The sequence below is a fragment of the Lichenostomus cassidix genome, chromosome 17 (genome assembly GCF_008360975.1).
Source record: "Lichenostomus cassidix isolate B80296 chromosome 17, HeHo_3.0, whole genome shotgun sequence".
Classification (NCBI taxonomy): domain Eukaryota; kingdom Metazoa; phylum Chordata; class Aves; order Passeriformes; family Meliphagidae; genus Lichenostomus; species Lichenostomus cassidix.
The window spans coordinates 9570161-9580175 of NC_139497.1; the positions used below are offsets into that span (position 1 = coordinate 9570161).

Consider the following 10015-nt stretch of genomic DNA (forward strand, 5'->3'; position numbering starts at 1 on the left):
GAACGGGTGGTCGAGGGATTCCTATCCCTGCCTGCACCGTCACTGCAGCCATTAACAGCAGCTCGTGGGAGTATTATTATTATTATTTCCTTAAAAAAAAAAAAAAAAAAAGTGTTTATTTAAAACAAAACACTCGGCCAAGGGGCGTTCAGGGGCCTGTTAACCAGACTTAAAAAAGAAAAGGACCGGCTCAGAGGGGGCCGGCTGGTCCGGGCGGGGCTCGGGGTCCCGGGGCAGCGCCCTCAGAACTCGAAGGTGCCGAAGTGCGCCGTGCGGCCGCCGGCCTTGGGCTGCGGCTTGTACCCGATGCGGTCATTGATGAGCTGCTCGCGGCTCTTGTGCTCCGTGCCCAGCGCTCCGATCGCCGCCGCCTCCTCGCCGCCCGCTGCCGCCTCCGCCTCGTCCCGCTGCTTCCTGCGGCTCTGCGGATAAACGGGCCCGTCAGGGCCGGCGGCGGGCCGAGCCCCCCGCAACCGGCCCCGCGCGCACCTCCAGCTCCTTCCGGACGCTCTCGAACTCCTCGATGTCGTCCAACTTCAGCTCCAGCCGCGTCGGCTTCCGACGGAGCATCGCGACCGGCAGCAGCGCGACAGGACCGGACCGAGCGCTCCCGCCCTCAGCGGGCCCCGCCCGCCCCGCCGCACCTCCCGGCGTGCCCCGCGCCCGCTGCCCGCCCCGCCGCACCTCCCGGCGTGCCCCGCGCGCCGCGCCCTTAGCGGACAATGCATCTCCCGGCATGCCTCGCAAGACTCGTTCTTAGCGGCTCCGCCACACTTCCCGGCGTGCCCCGCGCGACCCGGAAGTGGCCGTGAGGCGCCGGAGCTCGAGCGCGGCCAGTCCCGTGCTGCTGGCTCTCTCCGGTTCCCGATTCCCGTGCCTCTTCCCACTCCTGTTCCCGGTCCCGTTCCCGCCATGGCCACCGCGCGCGCACCGGCGGCACGAGGCGGGGCCCGGCCCCCCGAGGTTAGTGTCCTAGTCAGCAGGGGTGTCTCCGGGCCCGTTCCCTGCAGGCAGCAGCGCCGCTCGCTGTTGCCGAGAGGTTTGCGATGCGCCGGTGACACCGGGGCCATCCAGAGGACCGCGGCCGGAGCGCTCACGGGTTTTCCTGCGTTTTTCCACAATCCTGCCTTTTTCCCTGGGAAGTTGGTGTGAAGCCCCTCTCCAGGAGGAGCGAGCCGGGCACCGTTTATCCTCCCCGGCCTTGCAGGGAGAGCGCCGGAGCTGGAGGACAGCATCGCTCCTGGCTGTGCTGGGGCTCAGCAGCAGGAGGAAAAGCTTCGTGTTCGAAAGCTTTTTCAAAAAAATTGCAATGCAAATAATAAAGAATAAGAAGACAACACAGCCTCATTTAAGTAATTTAATGTGGCATTTTAATTTTGTGCTGTGGCTTTGAGGCAGAAATCTCAATGTCAGTGTAGCAGCCCCAGCCCTAGAAGTGTCCAAGGCCAGGTTGGATGGGGCTTGGAGCAACCAGGTCTAGTGGAAGCTATTCCTGCCCATGGCAGGGGTTGAAACGGGATGAGCTTTAAGATCGCTTCCAATCCAAACCAGTCTGGGATTCTGAGAGGATCTTTGCATGGTGCACAGCCCAGTTTCCCCAGCACAGCTCAGCTCTGTGGCACAGCCAGGCTGTTTGCTGCCTCTTGTGTCCCCCAACACTCCAAACTGCCTTTCCCTACAGCCCCCCAAGCCCAAGCCTGCAGAGGAGGGCGATGCACCGCCGGCCAAGCGAGCGCCCATCTTCTACGGGAGCCTGGAGGAGAAGGAGCGGGAGCGCCTGGCCAAGGGCGAGTCGGGGCTGCTGGGCAAGGAGGGCATGAAGGCTGCCATGGAGGCTGGGAACATCAACATCAGCAGTGGTGAGCGTGTGGAACCACTCTTTATTATCCCTGCCCGGAGATGTGACACTTCCAGATGACTCTGGTCACAGTCTGGGCATCACCTCAAACCAGGCAGGGATGGGGGCTCCTTGCTTGGATCCTCCTGTCTGAGAGACATCCAGTGTCAGAGCCCTGGAACAGCTGCCCAGGGAGGGTGTGGAGTGTCTCTCTCTGGAGACATTCCAACCCAGCTGGACATGTTCCTGTGTCACCTGCTCTGGGTGACCCTGCCTGGGTGATCTCCAGAGAGCAGGCTGTGCTGTGCTCAGGCTGTGTCTGTGCCCAGGGGAGGTGTTTGACCTGGAGGACCACATGAGCGAGCGGCAGGCCGAGGTGCTGGCGGAGTTTGAGCGCCGGAAGCGCGCCCGGCAGATCAACGTCTCCACTGATGACTCCGAGGTCAAGGCCTGCCTGAGGGCCCTGGGGGAGCCCATCACGCTCTTTGGAGAGGGACCTGCCGAGCGCAGGGAGAGGTGCTGTGTCTGTGCCAGCAGGGAATGGCCATTTGTCAAATTCCTGAGATTTCCTGGGAGTTGGGGTGCAGTGGGCACTGCCAGTCAGCAGTGCTGGGTCACAGGAGAGCTAGGGGGGTTCAGTCCGGGGAAGAAAAGGCTTCAAAGAGACCTTACAGCCCTTTCCAATGCCTTAAGTGGCTTCAAGAAAGCTGGACAAGGGCCTGGAGTGACAGGACAAGGGGGAATGGCTTCCTACTGCCAGAGGGCAGGGTTAGATGGACTATTGGGAAGGAACATCTAACCTGTGAGGGTGGTGAGGCCCTGGCACAGTGTGCCCAGAGAAGCTGTGGCTGCCCCTGGATCCCTGCAAGTGTCCAAGGCCAGGTTGGACAGGGCTTGGAGCAGTCTGGGATAGTGGAAAGTGTCCTTGCCATGGCAGGGGTGGGACTGGATGAGCTTTAACATTCCTCCCAACCCAAATCAGTGTGTGACTCTGTTCTAAGAACCCTGAGGCAGAAGAAATGTCATATTGATATTTGTCAAATGAGCTGAGAATTCACTGATTAAATTCATCTTCATGTCTTTTTTTCCAGGTTAAGGAACATCCTCTCAGTGGTTGGCACAGATGCATTAAAAAAGACCAGGAAAGATGATGACAGGTCAAAAAAGTCCAAGGAAGAGGTAAGGAAGAGGTCTCCTGTCCTCTCAGTACTGAGGGAGGGAGAGTATATCCATGTCTCTGATATCCAGGACTCCTGGTTTTGGTCAGCCTGTGGATTCTCAAGTCATCCTTTCCATGTTGCCCATTTTAGCAAACCTGTGGCAGTGTTTGGTCTCAGTGAGGACCACTGAGTGTGGTTTTTTACTCACAGACTGAGCTCTGTGCTGCACTAAGTGTGCAAACCAGGAGAGCAGGTGTTTGGGCTCTTACTCACTCTAACAAGTTCCTTATTTTTGTTCACACTGGGGAAGAAAAAGAAAATGTTCCTGCTGCTGCATCCATTTCTGCCTTTGATTATGCTTTCTGCTTCTGTCTCTCTTCTGAGTCCGTTTTTCCTTACAGTTTTTAAGCTGTGCTGTAAGAAATAATTTCTGTAACTCTGGGCTTTGTTTTTACTGGGTGATGTGTAAAGAAGGAGAGAGTTACAGGTCAGGAAATGCAGATGAGTCAGTGTTCAACTGGAATGTTGAGTGAAGAGGCAGCACGTCAGGATCAGATCTGTAGGGCAGAGTTTGATTTATCTCTCTTAATCCATTTTTCTGGGCTTACAATTGTGCAGAAGGCCCTTCAAAAGAGGCCAGAGCACAGCAGGGTTTGGGCACAGGTGCTGGGAGGGAACAGCTGGGGGGGAAATGAATGGAGGGGCAGCAGCACCAGAGCTTTTCCATCAGTTTTATTCCTGTTTTTACAGTATCAGCAAACCTGGTACCACGAGGGCCCACGCAGTCTGAAAACAGCCAGGCTGTGGCTGGCCAACTACTCACTCCCCAGGTGAGAGAAAACAGCACAAAAGAGGAGGGAGATGCAACCAATTGTCTTGCAAATCCAAGTGCTGATCCCACTGTGGGTAGCATGGAAAATCCAAGGAGTGGGGAGGCAAGTCCAGTGAGCCCAGAGCTTGAGCTCTCAAGGACTGATCCAGCATTAGCCCAGTTTGGGGGAAGAGCAGGGAAAAGCCTGTTTCCAGCAGCAGAGAAGGGGGAATGCTGAGGATTCTTACTCCACCTTTGCTCTCCCCAGGGCAGCGAAGCGGCTGGAGGAGGCCCGGCTGCTGAAGGAGATTCCTGAGGCCACCAGGACATCCCAGAGGCAGGAGCTGCACAAATCCCTGCGGGTAGGTTTGGCAGCTGCTGCTCTGCTGGGTTCACAACGTGTGGCTGATCCTGCAAAGAGCTCAGCAGGAATTCAGCAGCCTGAGGTGCTGTTCAGATGCACATCAGTCTCTGCAGTCTTGGGAGGCTCTGCTTTTCTTCTCTTTCCCTGTGTCTGTGAAGCACGTTCTGAGTCCTTCAGAGTGATCTAGGGAGATGTATTTTGTCCCTGTGCTTGGCAGAGATATGCAGAGACATCCCTGCTTTGTTTGCCACTAGCCTGTGAAACTAAAGGAATGTATTCCTGGCTTTGGCATGGGTTTTGGCTGCCTGGGAAGCCAGGGAATCCGAGGAAAACACACAACTCTGGGTGCAGAACACCTCTGGGTGTTTGGGATGTTTGGGCTTTGGCATGGGTTTTGGCTGCCTGGGAAGCCAGGGAATCTGAGGGAAACACCCAACTCTGGGTGCAGAATGTGGTTGAGATGACTCTGAGATGCCCTTTCCGAGCATGCTAAGCCAGATTCCCGGCTTAACCAAACAGAGAGGCTCAGGCACACCCTGTGGTGCCCCCCTAATCCTGTTTACTCCAGAGGAAGCAGCTGCCAGAGGATTTGCTTCTCCCCTCTGCCTTGTCTGTCTGGTTGGATTCTTTGGATGAGTTATGGAAAGATGCCAAACTCCAGCCAGTTCTGTGTCAGAGCTGCAGCTGCAGAGCTGTGGGGCTGGGCAAGGGAGGTGCATATACCAGCTGGGGGGCTGAGCTGTGCCCCCAGGCTGTGCTGAGCCACCTGGGCCAGGCTGGTCATGGCCCTCCCTCCTGGAACTGGAGTGACTCTGAGGCAGCTCCTGCCTTTATGTGACTTTCCAAGGGTCTCTACCTCCTTTTGTGGGCATTTGCTTCCCTCACCTCAGGCTTTGTCTGGGGCTTGCTCTGGCCTGGTTGTACTTTAGTAATATATTTGTTTATTGTGTTCTTTTTGTTTTTTACAGTCCTTGAATAATTTCTGCAGTCAGATCGGGGATGATCGCCCGCTGTCCTATTGCCACTTCAGCCCCAACTCCAAACTCCTCGCCACAGCCTGCTGGTGAGACTTCCTGGGCAGAACCTGCTTCAGGGGTTGGGAGAGCACAGCAGGGAAAGACAGGGATGTTATTGGAGGCTTGGGAATCGTGAGAGTCCAGAGATGCTTGTCTTCCCTACTCTGAGCTCTCATCACTTCATTTTAGAGCTGAGCAGATTGATTGATTTGAGCTGGTTGCCCAAAGTGTGTTGGTGTTTTAGCCCCTGCAGAACCTCAGGGTGGCTTTGCAGCTCTGTTTGATGTGTTCCTTCACATTCCTTCTCCACTGACATCCATTCCCTATCTTCCACAGGAGTGGGCTGTGCAAGCTCTGGTCTGTGCCCGACTGCAACCTGGTTCACACCTTACGAGGTAGCGAGCAGCTCTCACTGAGGCTCTTACCTTGGTTCTTTTGTTCTTCTCTGGGCTGAACTCCCACCTGAATTACTTTGTGACTCAAAATGTCCTGCTTGGGCAATTTCACTCTTGCTGAGGGCATCACTTGGGCTTGGGTGCATGGGAATGTGTCACATGATGAGGAGGGAGACCTGGCCTTTAGCTCAGACCTCAGCCCCAAGTTTGCAGTTTCTGTTTCTGAACAGTTTTGTTTGGTTTCGAAACCTAGTTTGAGTTATTTGAGTTACAAACACCAGCAGTTTTGGGCAGGTCACTTGACAACAGTGAGGTTCTTTGAGCAGTGGTCACAACTTGGACTAAATACACATGTCAGAACAAATCTTTTGATTCATATGTTGAATTTTGTCTGCACTTTGGGGGTTCCAAACCTTTGGCATTGGATCCTCTGCCTTGGGTGCTCCTGGAAGTGCAGTGTAGGTGTTTGCAGGACAGGTATGGTTGGGGGTACAGGGCAATGTCAGCCAGCATTGAGGACACAGTGAAAGTGTTCACAGGCACCTGACTCTCACTAGTAACAAGGAAATGCTGCTTTTCTGAATAACTGGCCAAGATCACGTTGCAGATTCTGAATTTTGGTTTTCCTTTCCCTTCAGGACACAGTACCAATGTGGGGGCAATTGTGTTCCACCCCAAAGCCACAGTATCCCTGGACAAGAAGGATGTCAGCCTGGCCTCGTGTGCAGCCGATGGTTCTGTCAAACTCTGGAACCTGGAAAGGTCAGAACCATTCCAGATGTGCACAGCTGCAGCATTGCTGTTCTGGGGTTTATTCCATGCTCCTAAACACCAGACATTTACCATCCTCCTGCCAATATGACCTTTTCTTTTAGTTACCCCAGAGCAATCCCTGGCCTGAGTATGTGCTACCCTGTTCAGCAGAGAGATCACCCTGATTAGGGAGTCAAGGTGAGGGAGATTGTCTGAAAGGGATTGAGGCAGAATTGCTGCTGGGGGTGATGGATGGAAGGTTTGGGGACTATTCCATTCTAACCTTTCACTTAAAAGCAAATTGCCCCTCTTGGATATTAAGAAACTAATTTTGAGTAATTGGAAAGCACCAGAATTTGGGCAGAGACTGACCAAATACACAACGAGGCGCAAAAGCTTCTGCCTGTGATGCAAACAAGTGGCTGTCACTGTACAGAGTAGTTCAGGCAGATGGGCAGCATTTGTCTCAGGCCTGGGAAGAGGAGAGTGGTTCAGGTACTGAGCCCCAGCTTGACCTGGTTGAGAAGTAGAGCCTGCAGTGCACTTGGGAAGGGCAGGCAGCTCCCAGAGCCCCAGTGTTTATCCTTGGCTGACAATCAGTTTCCAACAGCAGAAGTGCCCTTGTGCAAAGGGACAAGGGGGTTGTTAGTCTCCTGTGACCACATCTCTTAATTAACCCGTTGAAAAGAAATTTCACTGCTGTTCAGATCGTGTGCTGAAGGCTCCTGACCTGCTGCCTGTCATTCTGGGAGAATAAATATTCACTCAGCCCTGCCTCCCTGCCATCCTTCAGAACAGCAGGGTCTGCTGCAGTTCAGGATGTTCTGTGTGTTCTCAGAAAAACTCCCTGCAGTTCAGGTAGTCTGTGGTTGTTCCTGCACTTCCAAAAGTGCTAATGACGAGGGCCTTGTTAATTTGCAGGAATAATAATAATCATGCTCATCTCAGGAGAACTTTACAACCAACAGGAGTGTGGAGAAAAGGTTCCACTCAGAGCCTTGGGAGTGTGAATGAAAGGCAGAATTCAGTCATCAGCTACAGCTCTGATGTTCCTGTCTGGTTTGATTTAATCAGCAGAGCTTTTGCTGCCATCTGCATGTGTTGGCAAAGTGTGGCAGCAGCCAGAGCTCTCTGGCCAGTGCCCCATGCTTGTTCTGTGTTTCAGTGATGAGCCAGTGGCAGACATCGAAGGACACAGCATGAGAGTGGCCCGTGTGATGTGGCACCCGTCCGGGAGGTTCCTGGGCACCACCTGGTATGGACACATGGGGATTGGCTTTCAGAAATTACCATGGGCTGCCCAGCTGGTGGCCAGTGGTGCCAGGGTTTGTCCACAGCAGCAGGGCCTGGCATGGGCAGGGCTTGGCCATTCGTGCCCAGAGCTGGGCTGTTGCAGTGTCAGTGACAGCAGGGCATTGGGATTCCTATCCCTGTCCCTGTGTGAGACACTGTTGGTCTCTAACTGGAACTATCCAGTTAGTGAAATATCCTGTTATTCTCCTTGGAGATACATAGAGACCAGAGGAAATGGCTTCAAGTTGCACCAGGGGAGGGGTAGGTTGGATATTGGGAAAAATTTGTTCACAGAGTGGTCAGATACTGGAACAGGCTGCCAGGGCAGGGGTGGAGTCACCATCCCTGGAAGTGTTCACAAAACACCCAGATGTGGCACCTGGGCACATGGGTTAGTGGTGAACACAGTGGTGCTGGGTTAACAATTGGACTCAATGATCCTTGAGGGCTTTTCCAGTCTGAATGACTCTAGGATTTGACAAGTGCTTTGTTCTTGCAGCTACGATCACTCATGGCGCCTGTGGGACCTGGAGGCCCAGGAGGAGATCCTGCACCAGGAGGGGCACAGCAAGGGGGTCTATGACATTGCCTTCCACACTGATGGCTCCCTTGCTGGCACGGGGTGAGCTTGGTGCAGGATGGGTGGGAAATACTCCCAAGGGCTCCCTGTGACCAGAGATTTCTGCTGGGGAAAGAGCTTTCCACTGCCAGAGGGCAGGTTAGATGGGATATTGGGAAGGAATTGTTCCCTGTGAGGGTGGGCAGGCCCTGGCACAGGGTGCCCAGAGAAGCTGTGCTGCCCCTGGATCCCTGGAAGTGTCCAAGGCCAGGTTGGACAGGGCTTGGAGCAGCCTGGGATAGTGGAAGGTGTCCCTGCTTGTGGCCAGGACGATCTGTGAGATTCCTCCCAGCCCAACCAGTGTGTGACTCTGATTCCAGAGGCCTGGATGCCTTTGGCCGGGTGTGGGACTTGCGCACAGGACGCTGCATCATGTTCCTGGAGGGACACCTGAAGGAGATCTATGGCATCAACTTCTCACCAAATGGGTAAGAAGGGAGCTGGCGTGGTTGATGTGGGAGTGCAAATCCCATTCCCTAAACACTGCTCTCCCTCCCCTCCTGGGCAGGTACCACGTGGCCACAGGCAGTGGGGACAACACCTGCAAGGTGTGGGACCTGCGGCAGAGGAAGTGCATCTACACCATCCCTGCCCACCAGAACCTGGTCACCGGCGTCAGGTTTGAACGTGAGTCCCTGGTGCTCCTTATCCCTGCCCGTCCAGCAGCTCAAACCCATGCCTGCAGCTCAGGAAGGCCTGTGCTGGTGAGCAGAGATTGTCATGGTTTTTTTTTTTTGCAAGTCTCACTTCTCCCCTTTTCTCCTCCTGTGCAGCCAACCATGGGAATTTCCTGCTCACGGGTGCCTACGACAACATGGCCAAGATCTGGACCCACCCTGGCTGGTCCCCACTGAAGACCCTGGCAGGGCACGAGGGGAAGGTGATGGGCCTGGACATCTCCCTGGATGGGCAGCTCATTGCCACCTGCTCCTACGACAGAACCTTCAAGCTCTGGACAGCCGAGTAGCTCAGAGGGGCTGGTTATGGACTGGGATGGGGACATCAATGACTTTCGGTTGCTTTTTTATATTAAAAGAAAAAATAGGAATCAGCAATTCCAACGTGTTACAGCAGCTGCAGTCATGGCTGCTCTGGAGTTTGGGTGTGTTTGAAGCACCAGTGTTGGCCAGGGCTTGGTTGGACTCAACTCTTGGGGGTTTTCCCAGTTTTTGGACTGTTCTTATATTGCAGGTACCACTTTCTGCTGTAATTTTGATCTGTGTACTTCCACCCTCCCTTCCAAGTTTGGCTCCCAGGCGTCCTCCAGACATTTGCAGTAACCACAGAGCACCTCAGATGTGGTGTGTGGTTCAGCCTCTGTTACTGCCCTTCTCACCCTCCTTTTTGGTAGGAGTCTGACTTCAAACTTGATTTGCATTTAGAGAAGGCTGTCAGAGGGAGAGGCACATGGTACCCTCCTTCCCCTGCCTCAGCACCAGTGTCTCTGGATGGAGATCTGCATCCCCTAGATTCACTTACAATAGATGTCCAAGGCCAGGGAATCTTTTATTTCCAGGTATCACCTGGTGTCCTACTCCTTAAGCTGTCCCATGGACTGGGTGTTGGAAATCCATGTCAGCATCTCCTATTTGGGGTTTGCTGTGCGAGGTGATAGGAAGGTCATTCGGTGTAGGATTCTCTTGTTCTGCCCTACCCTATGGAGAGCTTTTGTATTTGTTTGTTCTTTAAATTGAGGTTTTGTAAATGTGTCCTGGAAAATCTAAACGTGGTTTGAATGTGTATCCTGGGCTTTGGGCCTGACCAAGG

The 10015-nt window shown here is 54.0% G+C and overlaps 2 protein-coding genes across 3 annotated transcripts; one reads left to right on the forward strand and one right to left on the reverse strand.

Annotated features, from left to right (window-relative positions):
- Window positions 1-95: 95 nt before the first annotated feature.
- Window positions 96-644, reverse strand: CDC26 (cell division cycle 26). The gene is made up of 2 exons (XM_085076455.1): window positions 490-644; window positions 96-422 (listed from the first exon to the last, which is right to left on the reverse strand). The coding sequence occupies exons 1-2, from the start codon at window positions 568-570 to the stop codon at window positions 243-245; spliced, it is 261 nt and encodes an 86-aa protein (XP_084932581.1). The 5' UTR covers window positions 571-644; the 3' UTR covers window positions 96-242.
- A 131-nt stretch (window positions 645-775) lies between these two features.
- On the forward strand, window positions 776-9973 carry PRPF4 (pre-mRNA splicing tri-snRNP complex factor PRPF4). 2 transcript variants are annotated; one of them, XM_085076444.1, is made up of 14 exons: window positions 776-963; window positions 1682-1859; window positions 2167-2353; window positions 2929-3016; window positions 3748-3827; window positions 4077-4170; window positions 5141-5235; window positions 5525-5583; window positions 6222-6345; window positions 7502-7591; window positions 8129-8251; window positions 8569-8676; window positions 8757-8867; window positions 9022-9973. In XM_085076444.1, the coding sequence occupies exons 1-14, from the start codon at window positions 913-915 to the stop codon at window positions 9605-9607; spliced, it is 1974 nt and encodes a 657-aa protein (XP_084932570.1). In that variant the 5' UTR covers window positions 776-912; the 3' UTR covers window positions 9608-9973. The 2 variants fall into 2 exon arrangements, with proteins under 2 accessions (XP_084932570.1, XP_084932571.1); XM_085076445.1 differs by having other exon boundaries at window positions 778-963; window positions 8757-8875; window positions 9022-9303.
- The last annotated feature ends 42 nt before the right edge of the window (window positions 9974-10015 follow it).

Bases quoted from the DNA above. Each gene is read 5' to 3' on its own strand.
- CDC26 (XM_085076455.1), bottom strand. From the start codon at position 570: ATGCTCCGTCGGAAGCCGACGCGGCTGGAGCTGAAGTTGGACGACATC. The intron at 423-489 runs GTGCGCGCGGGG...GTTTATCCGCAG, and splicing joins GCGTCCGGAAGGAGCTGGAG to AGCCGCAGGAAGCAGCGGGA.
- PRPF4 (XM_085076444.1), top strand. From the start codon at position 913: ATGGCCACCGCGCGCGCACCGGCGGCACGAGGCGGGGCCCGGCCCCCC. The intron at 964-1,681 runs GTTAGTGTCCTA...CTTTCCCTACAG, and splicing joins GCGGGGCCCGGCCCCCCGAG to CCCCCCAAGCCCAAGCCTGC. The intron at 8,868-9,021 runs GTTTGAACGTGA...CCTCCTGTGCAG, and splicing joins AACCTGGTCACCGGCGTCAG to CCAACCATGGGAATTTCCTG.